The sequence below is a fragment of the Cricetulus griseus genome (genome assembly GCF_003668045.3).
Source record: "Cricetulus griseus strain 17A/GY chromosome 1 unlocalized genomic scaffold, alternate assembly CriGri-PICRH-1.0 chr1_0, whole genome shotgun sequence".
Lineage (NCBI taxonomy): Eukaryota > Metazoa > Chordata > Mammalia > Rodentia > Cricetidae > Cricetulus > Cricetulus griseus.
The window spans coordinates 247178684-247199195 of record NW_023276806.1 but is presented as its reverse complement, the minus strand read 5'-3'; the positions used below and the strand labels follow the sequence as shown (position 1 = coordinate 247199195).

The following is a 20512-nucleotide window of genomic DNA, read 5'->3' as shown; positions in this document are numbered from 1 at the left end:
ACCGCGCTCCGCCCACCAATGAGCGCCTCAGGTCACAATCGCGGGGCGTCACGGGAGCCGTAGTTCCAGCGCGTCCACTCAGGGGCCCTCAGGTCACAATCGCGAGGCATGACGGGAGTTGTAGTTTCTGGGTCGTGTCCGGTGAGCCGGGCAGACGCGGGAGAGCAGAAGAGCGGGAGTCGCGCATGCAGCCATGGCCCGGGCTCGAGTGTCGCTCTGGGCCATCTGTGTGCTGCGCGTGGCGCTGGCCACTGTGTACTTCCAGGAGGAGTTTCTAGACGGAGGTGAAAGCGATGGTTGCGATGGGCGGAGGTCTTGTCCACCGGCCGTGCTCCTGATGGAGAGCATTTGCCGGCTAATCCTCCTGTCTCCCCACAGAGCGCTGGAGGAACCGCTGGGTGCAGTCCACCAATGACTCCCAGTTTGGCCACTTCAGAGTCTCGTCCGGGAAGTTCTATGGGCATATAGAGAAAGACAAAGGTTAGTGTAGAGTCTGGAGCAAACAGACACCCTGACAGCGCACCCACCGCTCAAGCCAGGTACTGAGGCACATGCCACACCTTGTTTAGGTTTCCGTTAGTTTAAAATTGGTTGGGGAGCCAGGCGGTGGTGGCGCACACCTTTGATCCCAGAGGCAGGTGGGTCTCTGAGTTCGAGGCCAGCCTGGTCTACAGCGTGAGTTCTAGAACAGGCTCCAAAACTACACAGAGGAAAAAAAAAATGGTTGGGGATATTTTGCTTTTAGTTTTTGAGACAGTCTCATGTAGCCCAAGATGTTCCTAACTCCCAGCAGTCCTCCTGGTGCAGCCTCTCAAGTGCTGGTTCCTTTTTATGTATCCTATGTATTTTTGGGGGGCAGGGGCTGTGTACCCTGAGCCCTGGAATGACAGCCAAGGTGCTCAGGAGTCTCCCTGAGTCCTGGAATGACAACTGGACCAACAAGAACGACCGTTTGGGCCTTTGCAGTAGTAGCCCAAGATCACCTCACTTCACGAAAATTAGAACAAGACTGTGGCACACAGTTATGAGGAAAATCACAAGTTCAAGACCAACCTGGCTATCTAGAGCTCTGGGCCAGCCTAAGAAACAGCCATCTCTTGTCACAAAACAAAAAAAAGGGGACAATCAAAATGAAAACTGGCCCCAGCAAGATGGCTCAGCAGGTAAAGGGGCTTGTGGCCAATCTGGGTGACCTGAGTTTGAGCCCCAGAACCCACAGGATGGAAGGAGAGAACCTATGCCTACACATTGTCCTCTAACCTTGACACATTCTACAGCACCACAGAATAAATAAATAAATGTAATTTTTATTTTATTTCTTTTCTTGAGATAGGGCCTCTCTTTGTAGCCCTGGCTGCCCTGGAACTCGCTGAGATCTCCCTACCCAGCCTCTGCCTATTGAGTACCAAGATTAAAGGCATGCACCACCATAACTGGATAATAAATATAAACTTTAGCTGGATGATGGTGAAGCATGCCTTTAATCCCAGCACTCGGGAGGTGGAGGCAGACAATCTCTTATGAGTTTGAGGCCAGCCTGGTCTACAGAGCGAGTTCCAGGACAGCCAGGGCTACACAGAGAAACCCTGTCTCAAAAAACAAAGAAAGAAAACTGTCTCTAAAATAAATAAATAAATAAACAAAAATTAAATAGATATTAGCAGGAGGATTAAAAGGTCAAAGTCATCCTTAGTTACATAGCAAGTTCAAGGACAATCTGGGATACGCAAGAGCTTGTCTGTAGAAAAAAAGCTGGTTTATCTGAGACAGGTTCTCTCTAGGAAACCAGGACTAGCCTGGCACTCCACAGCCTTCTGCCTCAGCAGCACTATGCCTGGTTCACAGGGGTGAGCCACTACGCTGGGAAGTTTTTATTGAAACATCTGCAACACAGATGAAACACAGTCACAGCTACTCATTTGCATATCCCTTGGATGTTACAAAGTAGTCAAAGAATTGAGGCGGAGACCCGGTGACCCACTGGGTCTTAGACACCCACGGTGGAGAGGGGGTTGGGACTCAGTCTTGCCTAGTGTGCACAGCCTCAGCATTACAGAAGCTGGGTGCGAGGATAGCAGGAGGGAGGTAGAGGAAGCAAGGCCAGAAGTCCTGGCTAAGAAACCAGCACTTGGGAGGGAGAGGCAGGCCATCTCTGTGAGTTTGAAGCCAGCCTGGTCTACAGAGCGAGTGCCAGGACAGCCAGGGCTACACAGAAACCCTGTCTTAGAGGGAGGGGGGAAACTAGTCATAGTAATATAAAATAATTTAAAAGGCAGAAACAAAACCCCTCTAGCTTTAGCACTGAAGTGGTGAAAGGAGCCAGCTATGGCATTAGTGAGCCAGAGGGTGTGGCTGCTATCTGCCCATTGTGGTTTTCTGTCCTGCCAAAACCCTGTTTAGTAAGAACAGCAGCCCAGGCCCGGTGACTGAGGATCTGGAAATCTGGACTCCCTGCATGGTCTCCAGGAACCATGACTTAGCAGTTACAGGTGGAAAGATACAAGGAATTTAAACAGGTGGAAGGTGGCAGGAGAGAATGGGGTGCTTGGACACAGAAGTGGGGGATTGCCTGGCCCTTGAGACTGCCTGGCTGCTGGGGTAGAGGTGGGCTGGGGCTCTGAATCCCATGTGTGGGGGGGGAGCCAGCTTGGAGTTGAGGGCTTAGATGCGCGTTGGCTGTTGAGATGGGCTATTGAGCTTGGTACCAAGCCTGATGCCATGGGTTTGAACCCTAGAACCCATATAGTTGTAGGAGAAACCTGATTCTCACAAGTGGTGCTCTGACCCTCACATGTGTGCAGTGAGGGTCACTCACATGCTCCCCTCATCCTAACACACATACAAAATATTTTAAAAATCGAAAGAGCCAGGTGTGATGGTGTACATCTTTGACCCCAGCACATGGGAGGCAGAGGCAGGCAGATATTTAGGATAGCCAGGTCTATGTAGAGAGACTGTCTCAAATAAAACAAAAGAAACAAAAAGAAAAAAATGAAAGAAAAGACCAAGTTTTGGGTATTTGGGGGTTGTTTGGTTGGTTGCTTGATTTGTTGGTTTTCGGTTCTGTTATTTTGAGACAGGGTCTACCTATGTAGCCCTCACAGCCTGGACTTGCTGTGTAGACTAGTCTGGCTTCAAACTCCCAGTGATCTGCCTGTCTGCACCTTTCCAGTTATGGGGTTTAAGACACAAGCCACTTCAACCAGACATTAATTTTGGATTTTAAGTTACTTATTTTATTTATGTGTAGAATGTGAGGCTTAGATGTGTGTTGGCTGTTGAGATGGCTTGCATGTTTGTGCACTGTGTGGTGCCTGAAGAAATCAGAAGAGAGCATTGGATGCCCTGGAACTGGAGTGACAACCTTTCCCAACCTGTGGGTCCTGGAAATCAAAGCCAGGTCTTCTACAAGAGCAACCAGTGCTCTTAGCTCTGAACCATCTCTCCAGCCCTTTGTTTTTGTTTTTGTTTTTGTTTTTTGCGTTTTTTGAGAGAGGGTCTCAATATGTATCCCTTATTGGCCTGGAATTCATCATCCATCTGCCTCACCCCCCAGAGTGCTAGGATATGACACACACCTGTACAGCTAGCTACACTGCCTTCAGGTAACAAGGGAAAATAAATACATCTGGAACTGGTTATTATGGCTCACACTTGCCATAGCATTCTGTCAGTGAAGGCAGGAGGATGAGAAGTACAAGTCATTTTTCCTGTGCTGACAAGCTTGGGCCATCAGAGACAATGGACCCACAATTGAAAGATTGCCTCAATAGTATTGGCCTGTAGAGGAGCCCAAGAGGCATTTTCTTAGTGACTGAATTGGGAAGTCATTGTGAACAATGGCACCCCTGGAGTGGTGGTCCTGGGGTATATAAGAGTGCAGGCTGGTGGCACACGTACGCCTTTAATCCCAATACTCAGGAGACAGGCAGGCAGAGATCTGTGAGTTTGAGGCCAGCGAGTCTACAAAGTGAGTTCCTGGACAGTCTCCAAAGCTACAAAGAGAAACCCTGTCTTTCAAAAAAACAAAAACAAAAATAAAATAAAATAGATTAAATTTTAAAAAGGTGCAGGTTGAGCAAGCCATGGGGAGAAAGCCAGGAGGCAGCCTCTCTCCATGGTTCTGCTTCAGCTCCTGCCTCTAGGACCCTGCCCCGACTTCCCATCATGGTGGACTATGAGCTGGAAGGTGAAGTAAACCTTTTTCTCCTCAAATGGCTTTTGGTCATGGTGTTTACCACAGCAACAGAAACTCTAAGATAATTGGCTAAATGAGGAGTTTTAGGCCAGCCTAGGCTACATGAGACCCTGTGTCCAAAAAAAAAAAAAAGTTGTTTGTTTTCTTCAGTAGCTATACGACCTTTGTTGTATATTCTTGCCTCATCAACATTAAGGTAGCAAAATTAAGCTTTCCCATGTTACATCTAGAGGTGTGTGTGGTATAGGCACATGTGTATACACTGAAGAGACCAGAGAGGACACCTGTGTCCTCTCTGTCACTCTCTACCTTATTCCCTGAAAACGGTCTCCACTGAACCTAGAGTCTAGGTAGTGGCCAGTGAGCCCCAGACATCCTCCTGTCTCCACCCCAAATGCTCACGTACACAATGAAGTCAAAGGCATGTGTAGCTGCTACATCTAGCTCTTTTTTTTTTTTCCCCGAGACAGGGTTTCTCTGTGTAGTTTTGGAGCCTATCCTGGCACTCGCTCTGGAGACCAGGCTGGCTTCGAACTCACGGAGATCTGCCTGCCTCTGCCTCCCTAGTGCTAGGATTAAAGGTGTGTGCAACCAACGCCCGGCCCACATCTAGCTTTTTTTTAAATGATCACAGGGGCTTGAAACTCATGGTCTCTTGCCTCCACCTCAAGGAGGACTCTCACACTCTGAGCCATCTCTCCAGCCCCTGCTTGTGTGTGTGTGTGTGTGTGTGTGTGTGTGTGTGTGTGTGTGTGTGTGTGTGTGTGTGTGAGTGTGTGTGTGTGTGTACTTGCTAAGACACACATGTGACAAAGGACAATGTGTGAAAGTCAGTTCTCTCTGTCTACCATGTGGGTCCTGAGGACCCCGCTCAGACTTTGACCTGCTGAGCCATCTTACTAGCCTGTTGTGTTGATTTAGAGGTGGCTTCATGTAGCCCAGGCTGGTGTCAAAGTGCCATGCAGCTGAGGTTGACCTCAAACTCCTGACCCTCCTGTCACCTCCCAAGTGCTTGGATATATACCACCACTCCCACTATATATGGTGCTAGGGATGGAGCCCCAGGAATCATGTCCACTAGTTGAGCTTCCAAGTGAGCCGTATCCCCAGGTTAGTAATTTTATAACCTAAAGTATAGCCGTGGTGGGATTGAGGATGGGATCCAGAGGGAGAGCCAGTGCTGAGCATGTGCCAAGTCCTGTGTTCTATCTGTACCCAATATTAAAAAACAAAACAAAACAACAAAAATGACCCTTTTGGGTGTGGTGGCACACACCTTTAATCCCAGCACTCCAGAAGCAGAGACAGGGCATCTCTGAGTTCGAGGCCAGTGTGGTCTACATGGTAAGTTCCAGGATAGCCAGGGTTACACAGTGAGACCCTTTCTCAAAACAAAACAAAACAAAACAAAACAAAACAAAGCAACAACAAAAACCTAGCAAGAATGTATTTTTGTAAAGTGTATGTGGGGGGGCGTGATACTGTAGTGGGGGCACAAGTGTCATGATGTGCAAGTAGAAATTAAAAGACAGCTTTTGGGCGTTGCCCCTTTTTCCATGGCATGGGTCCCCAAGGATCTAATTCAGGTCATCAGGCTTGGCTGCAAGCGCCGTCACCCACTGAGCCATCTCACTGGCCCTGGCAAAGGAGGCATCTTAAGTACAAGGCATCTGGGTGTGTGAGGCATAGGTTCCTGGCAGCAGAGAACTTAGTGATGAACTTGGTGCACACTGCAACTGCTCTGTGCAAGCAGGACCTCTGTTATTGGGGTCCACCGGGGACTTGAATTTGAGGTCCCAGCAAGTTTCTGAGTGCAATGCCGTTGTGACTCCAACTTGCTCACTTTCTGTTGGAAGGCCTGCAGACAACCCAGAACAGCCGATTCTACGCCATCTCTGCGAGCTTCAAGCCATTCAGCAATAAAGGGAAGACTCTGGTGATCCAGTACACAGTGAAGCACGAACAGAAGATGGACTGTGGTGGTGGCTACATCAAGGTGTTCCCCTCTGACCTGGATCAAAAGAATATGAACGGAAAGTCTCAGTACTACATCATGTTTGGTGAGTTCAGCCAGGGACACTGAGGCTCTGCTGACAGAACTAACTGAGCAGTATTGAACCCATCTGGCCCAAGGTTTGTAGCACTGTTCAGCCAACCAATGCAGGCTGAGTATTCTCGGGACTAAGAATCATGAAGCTGAAGGGCTCTGAATCTGAACCTGACTTTTAAAATAAGTTTATTTATCCATTTAATTTATGTGGCTGTGTGTGCAGCATGTACATGCAGATGACTGGGGACCAGAAGAGGTTGTCAGTTCCCCTGGAACTGGAGTTACAGGTGGTTGTGAGCTGTCAGTGGATGCTGGGAACAGAACCTCTGCAAGAACAGCCCCACTCTTTATGGAGGAGCCATCCCTGAAGCTCCAGTAACTTGGAGTCAGTTCTTTCCTTCCTCTGCTTGAGTTCTGGGACTTGAATTCAGCCCTTCAAGCCTGATGGTAAGTGCCTTTACTTGCTGAGCCATCTCACTGGTTCTGAACATGGCTATGTGTTGAAACCCAGGGCCTTGTAAACACTCTAACTCTGAGCTACAACCTCAGCCCTGAAACTTGTTGAGTGCTGAGACCACAATGAGCCAGCCACACACCTGCATTCACACACATACACAAACATCACACACATAAAAAATATATACATATATACATATATACATGTTTGATTTTTCTTTTTGGGGCATGGTGGTAAATCCTGCCTCCCCAGCACCCAGGAGGAGAGGCAGGAGGATTGGGAGAACATGATGCCAGCCTGGCTAAATAACAAGACATTGCCTCCTAAGATTGAAAACAGTGATGACGTTTGGGATTTCAGTGGGTGTTGTGGAGGTTTCTTGTCCCACCAGGTCCCGCTGCTGTTGAGCCCCAAGTAAACACATGGATGCTATATTAATTATAAAACTGTTGGCTGATGGCTAGGGCTTCTTACTGGCTAGCTCTGTCTTAATTATTAACTAATTTATACAAATCTATGTATTTCCATGTGGTCTTATCTTACCAGAGAACACCTGGCATGTCCTTTCTTCCCAGTCCCTACATGGAGTTGCTCTCCTAGTCTCTCTCTGCCTACCTTCCCGAAAATTCTCATCTCCTAGCCCTGCCTATCTTTCTGCCTCTACTGGCTACTGACCAAACAGTGTTTTATTCATCAACCAAAAAGAGAAACATATATACAGAAGGACATCCCCCATCAAGTAGAGACACTGGATAGGTGAAGTCAACACATGTATGTCCCAAAGTGACAAATTCTGGCTTCTGAAACAAGCCCAGACTGTCAGGTAAGGGACAGTGGGCTTTCTGATCACTTTTAAAAGTATGGTAAAGCTTGAGCAATTCCAAGTGTAGGCTGGGAAGCTTGAAAGATTCCAAGTGTGGGCTGGGCCCAGGCTCAATTGCTAGTGTGCCTGCCTAGCATGCCTGCTTAGCATGCAAAAAGCCCTGGGCTCCATTGCCAGACCTCATAAAGCAGGCACCATCCCAGTTTTTAGGAGGTAGAGGCAGTTCAAAGTCATCTTTAGCTACAGAGTTCGAGGCTAGCTTGGGCTACAATGACTCCCTGTCTCAAACCCCTCCAAAAGTGTAGAAAATAAAATAAAGATTGGCGATGACTCAAGGGGTAACTATAAGTTCAAATCCCCAAAACCCACATAAAAAGTCAGACATGGCTGTGTGTACCTGCAGTTCCAACACAGGCAGACCCTGGGAGCGCCTCAGGCTGACCAGTCTAGCTGGAAGGACTGCTCAGTGAGGGTCCCTGTCTCAAAGGCATAAAATGGCGATTGAGGGCCAGGTGGTGGTGACTCACACCTTTGATCCCAGCACTTGGGACACAGAGGCAGGTGGATCTCTGTGAGTTTGAAGCCAGCCTGGTCTACAGAGTTCCAGGACAGCCAGGGCTACACAGAGAAACCCTGTGTTGAAAAAACAAAACAAAAAAGCAAAAGACAAAGCAGTACAAAATGCCTTAACTCTTTGTTCTTTTTAAAAATTTTATTTTATTTTTTTCTATAATTTTTATTTGAATTAAATTAAAACACTGAAATGAGTGTTTATTTTAAAGAACATATGTATTTGGGGGCTGGAGAGACAGCTCTTTCTGCTCTTGTGGAGGGCTCCTGTTAAGCTCTCAGCACCACGGTGGGGTGGTTCATAGTCACCTGGAACTCCAGATCCAGGGGATCTGACTCCTCCTTTTGGCCACCACAAGTACCTGCACACACACACACACACACACACACACACACACACACACACACACACACACACACACACACACACACAAAATAATCTTTTAAAAATTATTTATGCAAGGCATGCATGGGCCGTGGTATACATGTGGAGGTTAGAAGGCGAGGTGCAGCAGGGGCTCTCTCCCTCCACCTTGTGTTCCCCAGGACCTGAGCCAGGTCCTCAGCCTGGACAAATGACATCTCCTTCTGAGCCATCTTCACCTCATTCTTTTGCTCTTTGAGTCGGGAGCTGGATATGCTCTCTGGGCTGGGATTGGTGGTCTTCCTGCCTCAGCCTCTCCACACTGTGACCACAGGACTGGACACTTGTTTCCTAGTGTGTGTTGCTTCACAGCTGGGGCCATGGTAACTGGCAGGAGGGATAGTCACCAGACCTTTGTTTCTGTCTTCTGGTGAAGTCAGAGTGTCCCGAACAGACGTATTTGCTCCCTGTGTTTGAGGGCAATGCTTAGCCTAGGGTTTCTGTATGCTGATGCAGTCTGGAAGAAAGTTGAGAGCACTTAATTGTTTTTTAGGACCTGATATTTGTGGATTTGATATCAAGAAAGTTCATGTTATCTTATATTTCAAAAACCAGTATCATTCAAATAAGAAGACAATCAGATGCAAGGTAAGCACCCTCTTCCTCCCTCTCTCCCTTCCTGCCTTCCTTCCTTCCTTCCTTTCTTTCTTTCTTTCTCTCAGTGTGTGTGTGTGTGTGTGTGTGTGTGTGTGTGTGTGTGTGTGTGTGAGTGCAGTACCCACAGAAGTCAGAATAGGGTGTTGAATCCCCTGGAGCCACCTGACATGGGTGCTGGACACCAAACTCTGGCCTCTGTGAGAGCTGATGCACTCTTAACCACTGAACTATCTCTGCTGCCCCACTTTTCTTTCCCTTCAGTTCATCTCACTGCATGGCCCAAATGGCCTCAAAACCCATGATCCTCCTCTTTCAGCCTCCCAGACATGCCTGATGAATGTGAATAAGACAGGGCATGGGGGCTCATACTTAAACCATAAGGCTATAGCCTGCAAGTCAGCCTGTATTGAAATTTCCTGTTCTATTGCTGTGACAAGACACCAAGGCTGGGTGGTGGTGGAGCACGCCTTTAATCCCAGCCCTTGGGAGGCAGAGGCAGGCAGATCTCTGTGAGTTTGAGACCAGCCTGGTCTACAGAGCGAGTGCCATGACAATCTCCAACGCTACAGAGATACCCTGTCTCGAAAAGCAGAGAGAGAGAGAGAGAGAGAGAGAGAGAGAGAGAGAGAGAGAGAGAGAGAGGCTGGATTATGGTTTCAGAGCTTTGTTCCATTGTCAGCATGGTGGGAACAAGGCAGCATGCAGGCAGACATGATACTGGAGAAGGAACTGAAAGCTATATCCTGATTTGCAGGCAGTGGGAAGAGACCCACAGTGGGCCTGGTTTGGGCATTTGAAATCTCAAAACCCACCCCTCCTCCAAGTCCATAGCCTCCCCATCATTCTAATCATTCAAATATGTGAACCTTTGGGTGGCCATTCTCATTCAAACCACCATATTCTGCCAAACTACTTAACCCATGGCACTGGGACTACAGGGCTCAGAGTGACACTGGAGCTAGAGGGCTTTGTGGGTTTGTCTCCATATTAAGACAAGGGCTCATGTAACCCAAGCTGGCCTTAAACTCACTGTGTATCCAAGGATGACCTTGAATTCCTGATCTTCCTGCTTCTAGCTCCCAAATGTCTGGTTAACCAGAGTGAGCCACCACACCAACATATTGATTTGGTTTTTAAGACATACAGTAGCATAAGGCAGGTTGAGGCAATGCTATTGGAGCAGGCTACCTGGCCAGCCAGATCAGTGACTCTGAGTTCAGAGAGACACTGCCTCAGTGTGGAAGGTGGAGAGCGATCAAGGAAGACACGTGACCGCAGCCCCTGGTCTCTACTTGCAGGTAGGCACATGCATACATACAGGTACCTCTGTACACATATGCACTGTACATATACACACAGAAAAAAGCAATGTCCAGGGGCTGGAGAGATTGTTCAGTGGTTAAAGCACTGGCTGCTCATGCAAAGAACCTGGGTTTGCCCACAGCTCCCACATGGAGGCTCACAACCACCTGTGACTCCAATTCCAGGGGTCAGAAACCCTCTTCTGGCCTTCATAGGCACCAGGCATGAATTTATTTATTTATTTATTGGCAGGGATTCATTATGTAGCCCTGGTTAGCTTGGAACTCATAGTATAGCCTTGAACTCACAGAGATCTCTCTTCCTCTGTCTCCCGAGAGCTGGGATTAAAGGTATGTACCATCACACCTAGGAAAATAGCAGCTTTTAGTCAGCTATACAAGGCTGCTTTCTGCATGCTTTTAAAAACATTTTTGCTGACCAGGCAGTGGTGGCGCTCGTCTTTAATCCCAGCACTCAGGAGGCAGAGGCAGGTGGATCTCTGTGAGTTCGAGGCCAGCCTGGTCTACAGAGCTGTCCAGTTCCAGGACAGTCAGGGCTGTTACATAGAGAAACCCTGTCTGGAAAAAAAAAGTGTTCTTTCCACTCAAAGGCAGGGAAGATTTCCCAAGAAGGTGAGAGCATGAGGTCCCATGTGGCATGGTGAGTTGACGGGAGTCCTCCAGCCACATGTCACAGAATAGTTTTCACCAGCCTGAATATTATGGCTTTCCCACAGCCTGCTGCCAAAGGACACTCCTCTGCCTGCTTCTTCATATTGGCAAGGAGCTAGTAACAGTGAAGAGCCTTTTAGAAGCTGAAGACTAAGGCAATAGAGATGGCTCAGGGGTTGAGTGCAGAGGACCCGAGTTCTGATCCCATCACACATGTCAGGTGGCTCACAATTGCCTTACCTCATTATGTGGCATCCAACACCTTCTTCTAGCTTCCACAGGCATCTGTATGCATGAGTTTGTGCACTCCAACACACACACACACACACACACACACACACACACACACACACTGACACACATACACACACTTACAGGGGCACACACACACACACACTCTAACACACTGACACACACACACACACACACACACACACACACACACTGACACACATACACACACATACAGGGGCACACACACACACACACACTAACACACTGACACACACACACACACACACACACACACACAAACACTGACACACACACAGGGCCCTGTACACATGCACTAGACTCACTCTGGAGACCAGGCTGTCCTCTAACTCACCTGCCTCTGCCTCCCTAGTAGATTAAAGGTTTGTGCTCCTTGCACACACATTTATTACAAAATGAGTCTAAGAAAGAGGGTTTGATAAGATGGTTCAGTGGGAAGAAACACCAAACCTGACAAGCTGAGGTTGAACCCTGGACCCCACATGGTGAAAGGAGAGAATCAACTTCCAAAAGTTCTGGTCTGTTCTGACCTCCATCTAAGGATGCATATGTGTGCACTCATGGGTACACACTGCTACTAAACATAATTTTTTGTCATAAAGACCCTCCAACTCTGAGGACTATGTTTCTAGCCTAGATTGTCATGCTGGAAAGTTAGAGAACAATCCTCACATGACCATTGGCTCCCAGCTCCCTGTCAGGAATCCAGGTTCACAGCTGAGTTTCCCCTCAACTTTCCAGCTGTGAAAACCTGGAGATGGGGCAGTCAGATGGCTTGCTGCCAAATCTGAACACCTGAGTTCAATTCCTGGAACTCGCATGGTAGAAGGAGAAAACCCAAAAGTCCTCTGACCTCCATCTACCAAATAAAGTGTAGTAAAAAGAAATATGGAGAAATATCGAAGAGGCCTAGAAAGACAAGTTGAAAACTTCATTTTTTAAAAACTTAGATAAAAAGATGACTTTGGCTGAGCAGCAGTGGTGCCCGCCTTTAGTCCCTACACTCGGGAGGCAGAGTCAGATGGATCTCTGTTAGTTTGAGACCATCCTGGTCTACAGAGTGATTTCTAGGACAGCCAGGACTGTTATACACAGAAACCCTGTCTCGAAAAACAAAAATAAGCCAGGATAGGCTCCAAAGCTACACAGAAAAACCCTGTCTCGAAAAACAAAACCAAAACCAAAAAATTGCTTTTTCGAGACCAGCCTGGTCTACAAGAGCTAGTTCCAGGACAGCCTCCAAAGCCACAGAGAAACCCTGTCTCAAAAAACCAAAAAAAAAAAAAAAAAAAAGAAGAAAAAGAAAAACCAAAATAAATAAAAGTCAGGGACTTGCACTGTAGCCCAGGCTGGCCAGAAACTCATGGTCTCCCTGCCTCAGCCTCCCAATTGCTAGGGCAGAGGCCTGTGCTTCCTCTAACTCCAACACACCCAGCTCTGTTTTATCCCTACTGTCTCCTACCCCAGTGTGTGTGTGTGTGTGTGTGTGTGTGTGTGTGTGTGAGAGAGAGAGAGAGAGAGAGAGAGAGAGAGAGAGAGAGAGAGAGAGAGAGGAGAGAGGAGAACTTGTGGGACTCATTTCTGTGCTTCCACCAATGTGGATCAATGTGGACCCTGGTGGCGAGTGCCTTCCCCCACTGAGCCATCTCCCAGCCCTGGCTCCTATTTTAAAGTATACATCTGAATACACAATAAAAGTGTGCCTCACTGTGGTTTCTGTGCAGGTCGATGGCTTCACCCACCTCTACACCCTGATTTTAAGGCCAGATCTTTCTTACGAGGTGAAAATTGACGGCCAGTCCATTGAATCTGGCAGCATTGAGTATGACTGGAACCTGATGTCACTGAAGAAAATGGAAAAGACATCAGCTGAGTCTAGGGACTGGGATCAGGTGGAAAGTGACAAAGCCCAGGTAGGTGAGCTGCAGCCTGGAAATGTGGTGAGAGTCCTTCTCCATGGCTGGCTTACACTGTATCATGGTCCACACAGACCTCTCACTGAACCCTGGACACACAACTTAAGGTATTGCAAAAGCAATTTTAGTGGGGTGTTTGTTTTTGACACAGAGTCTCACTGAGCAGCCTTTATCCTGACCTAGAATTTACTCTGGAGACCAGGCTGTCCTCAGACTCACAGAGATCCACCTGCCTCTGCCTCACAGGTGCTGGGATTTAAGGCGTGTGCCACCATTGCCTGGCTTAGCCTGCTTTCTTACAGAACCCAGGACCACCAGCCCAGGGATGGCATCAACCACAATGGGTTGGGCCCTCCCTCCCCATCAATCACTAAGAAAATGTGGGGCTGGAGAGACGGCTCAGAGTTCAAGAGCACTGGCTGCTCTTCCAGAGGTCCTGAGTTCAATTCCCAGCAACCACATGGTGGCTCACAACCACCTATAATAGGATTTGATACTCACTGTTGGCATGCCAGCGTGTGTGCAGAGTACTCATAAATACATAAAAATTATAAGAAAAAAGAATATTCCCTACAGGTTACCTACTACCCTAATCTTAGTAAAGAAATCTCTCTCTGTCTCTCTCTCTCTCTCTCTCTCTCTCTCTCTCTCTCTCTTCTCTCTCTCTCTCTCTCTCTCTCTCTTGTTTTTTGAGACAGGGATTTTCTTTGGCGCCCTGGCTGTCCTGGAACTCACTCACTCTGTAGACCAGGCTGGCCTCAAACTCAAAGATCTCAAAGATCCTCCTGCCTCTGCCTCCTGAGCGCTGGGCCACCATTACCCATCTATGGATATATTTTCTTAATTGAGTCTCCCTCCTCTCAGATGACCCCAGCCTGTGCCAACTTGACACAAAGGCATCCACACACTTGGAGACCATTCCAGTGGACAGGAAAGGGCATTGTGACAGGAGTTAGGGCTCTGCTCCGCTAATCTGTTACGTCCTGCCTGTCTGCTAGTGCCCACCAGCCTCTGGAGGCTATCTGGGCTCTGTCCCAGCCCCACTGGGCATATGTGCTCTCTAGGTTCCCCTGCAGTTTACACTAAAGCATTTCCTGGGGGTGGTAAGATGACTGCCAAGCAATGAGGACTTGGATTTGATTCCTGGAACCCACGAGGTGGAAGGACAGAACTGACTCCAGCAAGTTGTCCTCTGACCACCACCTGTGCACATATGCATAATAAATGTAATAAAAACATTTTACAAAAATTTCCTTCTTCCCAGTCTGCTTCTGGTGTCATGCTCTCCTTTCTATATTTGCAGGATTGGGAAAAGCACTTTTTGGATGCAGGCGCCAGCAAGCCAAGCGATTGGAACAGTGAGCTGGATGGGGACTGGCTGCAGAAGCCACCATACCAGGTGTGTGGCTTCTTCCTGCACTGATTCTGGGCCCTTGTGGTGGCCCTTGTCCCTGTCCCACCTGTAGTGTTAGAAGAGAATATTCTCAGTGTCACAAAGTAAAAGTAACCCGGCAAGGAAATTTCTTTTTGTGAAAAGGACACACTGTGTCCCAAGCCTGCTAGCAAGCACATGGGAGAAAGTTGGTTTAGTTTTTGTTCTGACACAGATGGTGCCTGTGTCTCAAGGGAACCTAATCATAGTCTTTTGAGGTTTGTTACTTTTGAAAGAGTTGATGCAAAGGAAAGGGGAAAGGGGCAGGTTGCTTCAGGCTATCAAGTTCCAGGAATTAGGGGCAGGGGCTTTTAATTTATTGATTTATTTATTATTTTGGTTTTTTGAGACCGCTTCTCTGTGTAGCTTTGGAGCCTGTCCTGGCACTTGCTCTGTAAACCAGGCTGGCCTCGAACTCATAGAGATCCTCCTGCCTCTGCCTCCCAAGTGCTGGGATTAAAGGCATGTGCCACCACCATCCCTCGGAAGGGTGCTTTTAATAAAAAAAAAATTAAACCAGATCAGGGAGGCTAAAAAATTTGCATGGAATTTTTACTAGTGGAGGAAATGAAAAGACTTGAATTCCTTTGCATAAAACTTTTATAAGTTGCAGAAAGATTTATGAATATTGGCCCTTGGTGGGCAAGTCACCTTTGATAGGAAAAAACAAACCAAAAAACAAACCAACCATTTCTGCTGCTTGTGACACATGCCTGGCAAGCATCTGCTTTTGCAGGATGGCCTGAAGGCTGAGGGCATAGATAAAGATGTGTGGCTCCACCGGGAGATGAAGCCTGCCAACTATCTGACTCAGTACGACCTCTCAGAGTTCGAGAACATTGGTGCCGTCGGTCTGGAGCTGTGGCAGGTGACTTGGCTTTAAGTTAGCTTTACTTTCATAGCTCTGGATTGAACCTTGCTGTGTAGCCTTGAAATCATGACCCTTTTGCTTCAGCTCCTGAGTGCTGTGATCCTAGGCATATGTCACTGTGGCTGGCAGATTTAATAACTTGAAGTTTAACAAAACCTGCTTGGTACACAAATGTTGTTGTACGTGTGTGTGTGTGTGTGGGGGGGGTGTTTAACATGTATGGGCAGAGGCCAGAAGATGTCTGGTGTCTAGTTATGCCACTCTGCCTTATTCCTTTGAGATAGGGTCTCTCACTGAACCTGCAGCAAGCCTGGTGTCCAGTGAACCCCTTGTCTGCACCTCCTGCCCCCCAAATACTGGAGTCGTAAGCACCTGTACAACCATGCCTGGCTTTTCACATGGGGTTGGAGATTTGAACTCAGGTCCTGAAAGCTTTCCCAGCAAGAGTTCTGTGTATTGTGTATGTACACATGTGTGCAAGTGTCCTTGGAGGCCAGCAGAGGGTGTCTGATCCCCTGCAGCTTGAGTTACAGGCTTTTGAGAGACACCTGGTGTAGATCCTATGAACTGAACTCTGCTTCAGGAGTGGCAAGTGGTTAAGATAACCTCCTAACCTCCAGCCCTCCATGGAACCCCAGCCTGTAATTACTTTTCACTGAGCATGTTTGTTATCATTTGCAGTTGCATGTGGTCTTGAAGACACAGCATGGCCCTGTCATCCTTGCCCCTTAGCAGTCCCTTCCTTTGGAGCTGACTGTCACTCTTGTCAGCTGTGGGATATGCAGTAGGGGTGGAGCCTGGGCTTCTGAGTCCCACTTGATACCCACTACCCACACTTAGGTGCTAGGTGCTTAGGTGTCAGGTCCTCCTGCATAGTAAGAGTGTGCTCTACCCTTGGGTCACCCTGAGCCTCACCTGGAATATGGCTTTACCATTATAGAAACGGGCTTCATCATGGCCAGTGACACCTGATCATAGGTGCACTACTGAGCTAAGTACCCCTGGCCATGAGGAAGGTTGTGTATCTCCCACCACCAGTGAGGGCCTGCTTCCATCCACAGGTGAGATCTGGAACCATCTTTGATAACTTCCTGATCACAGATGATGAAGAATATGCAGAGCGGTTTGGCAAGGCCACCTGGGGGGAGACTAAGGTAAGCACAAACGACCCAGCTCGAGTTGTTTGTTTGAGAGAAGGATTCAGTAAGTAGACCAGGCTGGCCTCGAACTCAGAGATCAGTCTGCCTCTGCCTCCTGAGTGTTGAGATTAAAGGCATGCACCACTAAGCCTGGTTTTCTTTCATTTTTATCTGTAACTATGCCTGTGCACATGAGTGCAGTGCCCCCAGAGGCCATAAGACTGTGTCGGAGCTCCTGGAGCTGCAGTCACACGAATTGTGAGCTGCCTTGTGTGGGGCTGGGCACTGATAACAGGTCCTCTGGGAGAGCAGTGTGTCTAAGCCATCCCTGCAGCCCCGGTTTCTCGAGAGGGAGGGGTCTCAGTAGAGCTTTGCCACTTACAGGAATCATTTCTTGTCTCTGCTTCCCAAGTGCTGGGATGTCTGCTGTAGTCAGTTTTTATCTATTTAGAGACAGGGTCTCACACATTCCCAGACTTGTTGTTGGGAGTGACCTTGGACTTCTGACCCCTGAGCCTGTATGCAGGTGCACCACCGTGTCCAGTTTCTCCTGTGCTCAGTTTTTCCTGTGCTGACTATTGAAATCCAGTGCTAGGCAAGCATTATCAACCGAGCTACAAGCACTCTACTGTGATAAGCTCCAGCCCCAGCTCCAGCCTGTTTTATTTTTGTCCCTCCAGGGTCCAGAAAAGGAGATGGATGCCATACAAGCCAAGGAAGAAGTGAAAAAAGCCCGAGAGGAGGATGAGGAGCTGCTGGTAGGGAAGTTTCACAGTCACAGCAGCCATTTCAGCAGATTCCACAGGCAAGGTGAACTATAGTCGCCCCCACTGTGCACGCAGAGGACTGGCCCCGCCTCCCTGCTAATACACATCTGAATAAGCACACGTCTGCATGGTCATTTGTCCATGTTTCTGAAAAACAAGCCCATGTTTGTGGTGGGGTCCTCTAATCACCCCCAGACCCTGCAGCCCTGCTGTGTATATCAGGAGGTCTCCCTCCGCTGCCTGTGAAACACACACCTTTAATCTTCAGAGGCAGAGGCAGGCAGAGAGATCTCTTAGTATCAGACCAGCCTGATCTATCTAACAAGGTCTAGGACAACTTGAGCCACATAGTGAGACGTTGTCTTAAAAAAGTTTCCCCTGTGCAGAAGAGGGACCTGTAAGAATCTGACCATAAACAATATGCTTTTGTTCTTAATATACCTTTAAGAGCTTTTGCTCTTAAATACCTTCATGAAATAAAAGATGGTAAAATGAATTTTTAAAAATATTTTATCGTCTACTCTAAAGACTTATTAAAATTTAAAAAAAAATTTGTTTGTTCTCTGTGTTTCTTTTTCTTTTGGGGGGGTTCCGAGACAGGGTTTCTCTGTGGCTTTGGAGGCTGTCCTGGAACCAGCACTTTTTATTATTATTATTTATTTTATGTACATTGGTGTTTTGCCTGCATGAATGAATGTCTTTATGAAGGTATTGGATCCCCTAGAACAGGCGTTATGGACAGTTGTGAGCTGCCATGTGGTTGCTGGGAATTGAACCCAGGTCCTCTGGAAGAGCAGCCAGTGCTAACCACTGAGCCATCTCTCTAGCCCCCCTATTTTTCTTTTAAATTATTTTAAACATTTATATGTAAAAGTATTTTGTCTGTGTGGTGATTTGAATAAGAATGGCACCCATAGGTTCATATGTTTAAATGTTAGGGAGTGGCACTATTTGAAAAGATAGGAGGTATGGTCTTGTTGAAGGAGGTGTGTCACTGGGGGTGGGCTTTGAGGTTTCAAAAGCCCACACCAGGCCCAGTGTGTCTCTGCCTGCTGCCTCTGGATTAGGTATAAGCTTCAGCTACTGCTCCAGTACCATGCTTACCTGCATGAGGGTCATGGACTCTAAGCCCCTGGAATTGTGAACTACCTACCAAACAATCTCTTCTCAAGTTGCAGTGGTTGTGGTGTCTTATAGCAATAGAAAAATAACCATGACAGTGCTAGATGGCAGGTATGTGCCACCATACATGACTGTATTTCCTTTAAAACACTTGAGACAGTGTTTTACTATGTAGCTTATACCTCCTTATGTAGACCAGATGTTGGTCTGCATCCTGAATGCTGGGATTAATGGCCCCCACAGCTGGCTAAGAAAACTTAAAATTTAAAACGTTTTTACGGGCTAGAGAAATGCTTCTGTGATAAAGAGAACTTACTGCTCTTCCAGAGGACCTGAGTTCAGTTTCCGGTACCCACACTAGGCACCCCCAACCTCCATCCCAGGGGATCTGATGCCCTCTTCTGGATGGCCTCTGGAGGCACTTGCACTTACTTACATGTGTCATGTGGGGTGAGGCAGCTGGTCACCAGTATCCACTGACAGGATGCAGAGCCAAATGCTGTTCAGCTCACTTTCTCCAACCCATGGAATGCTGCATCTTCCCTTCACAGCCAGTCCAGAAATTCACGGATGTACCCCCAGAGCTTTGTCTTGTATGTGATTCTAGATCCTGTCAAGCTGGCAATCAGGATCAATCATCACAACTAACCCTAGAAATCAAACCAAGTGGGAGTGAGTGTGGTGGTGTATGCCATTTATCCCAGCACTTGTTTAGTGGTTTGAATGAGGATGTCCTAAGGGGACAATGGGTAAAGATGCTTGCCACCTAGGCTAACAGCCTGGGTTCCACCTCTGGGGCTTGTGACAGAAGGGGAGACCCGACTGCACACCCACACATTAAGTAATAGAATAATAAAAATAAGTAGGGCAGGAGAGACGGCTCAGGGTTAGGGAAGAGCGCTTGTTGCTCCTTTAGAGGACCCAGGCTTCTTTCCCAGCATGCAATGCGACGATGGTTTATTTATTTATTTATTTATTTATTTATTTATTTATTTATTTTGTTTTCCGAGACAGGGTTTCTCTGTGGCTTTGGAGGCTGTCCTGGAACTAGCTCTTGTAGACCAGGCTGGCCTCGAACTCAGAGATCCACCTGCCTCTGCCTCCTGAGGGCTGGGATTAAAGGCGTGCGCCACCGACGCCCGGCTGTGACGATGGTTTATAACCATTGGAAACTCCTACTCCAGGGAACCCCATGCCTTCTGACCGCTATGGGCACCAGGCACACGGGTGATGCACATCATTCTTCCAGGCACATAAATCTTTAAAAATATATGGTTTTAAAGATTTAAAAAATCTTTAAAAACGGCAGGGTAGCTGAAGAGATGGTTCATTGCTTTTCCAGAGGACCCAAATGAGTTTGCTGCTCACATGGGGAGGCTCATAAAAGCTCTCAACTCTATCTCAAGGGCGTCCAACAACCTCTTCTCTCTTCACACACAGGCAAACATACAAACATTACAAAAAAACCTCCAAAACAAACCTCAAATCAAAATGTCAGGTTACAAAAAAACCTCCAAAACAAACCTCAAATCAAAATGTCAGGCCACACCCACATCTGCAAACAATCAGAACCCAAGTCTGCAAGTCTGTTTAACAAGCCCACAGGGTGGTACCGACACCGTACAGGGACCAAGCCGGTCTGTGGCAGTGGCCTGTCTGTTGCACCTCGCCCACTCCCGGGCAGCTGCGCTCCTGACGCCCAGGCCCCTGGTCCCCGCGCCCGGGTCTACTCCAGAAGCCTGAAGCCTAGGCCCCGCCTCTTCCAGGCCGACTAAGTGCTCTAGGCCCCGCCCTCGGTACGCCCTACCACCTTGTCCCGCCCACTGCAGTTAGGCTACGCGCCGGAGCCTCCTGTCAAGGCCCCGCCCCGAGCCAGAATCCCCGCCCCTCTACTGAAAAA

The 20512-nt window shown here is 47.9% G+C and overlaps 1 protein-coding gene and 1 long non-coding RNA gene across 4 annotated transcripts; one reads left to right on the top strand and one right to left on the bottom strand.

Moving 5' to 3' along the window:
• The first annotated feature begins 125 nt into the window (after window positions 1–125).
• Calr3 (calreticulin 3) lies at window positions 126–17986 on the top strand. Of its 3 annotated transcripts, XM_027394879.2 has the most exons (9): window positions 126–284; window positions 379–480; window positions 6055–6258; window positions 9016–9110; window positions 13090–13278; window positions 14585–14680; window positions 15450–15581; window positions 16646–16738; window positions 17404–17986. In XM_027394879.2, exons 1-9 carry the CDS (start codon window positions 194–196, stop codon window positions 17542–17544), a joined length of 1143 nt encoding a protein of 380 aa, XP_027250680.1. In that variant the 5' UTR covers window positions 126–193; the 3' UTR covers window positions 17545–17986. The 3 variants fall into 3 exon arrangements, with proteins under 3 accessions (XP_027250680.1, XP_027250681.1, XP_027250682.1); XM_027394880.2 differs by lacking the exons at window positions 126–284; window positions 379–480 and adding an exon at window positions 2397–2489; XM_027394881.2 differs by lacking the exons at window positions 126–284; window positions 379–480 and adding an exon at window positions 2495–2516.
• On the bottom strand, window positions 8543–20343 carry LOC103162131. Its single transcript, XR_003481049.2, has 3 exons — window positions 20137–20343; window positions 19049–19262; window positions 8543–8979 (listed from the first exon to the last, which is right to left on the bottom strand). It is a non-coding gene; the product is annotated as an uncharacterized LOC103162131 (long non-coding RNA).
• Window positions 20344–20512: the final 169 nt, after the last annotated feature.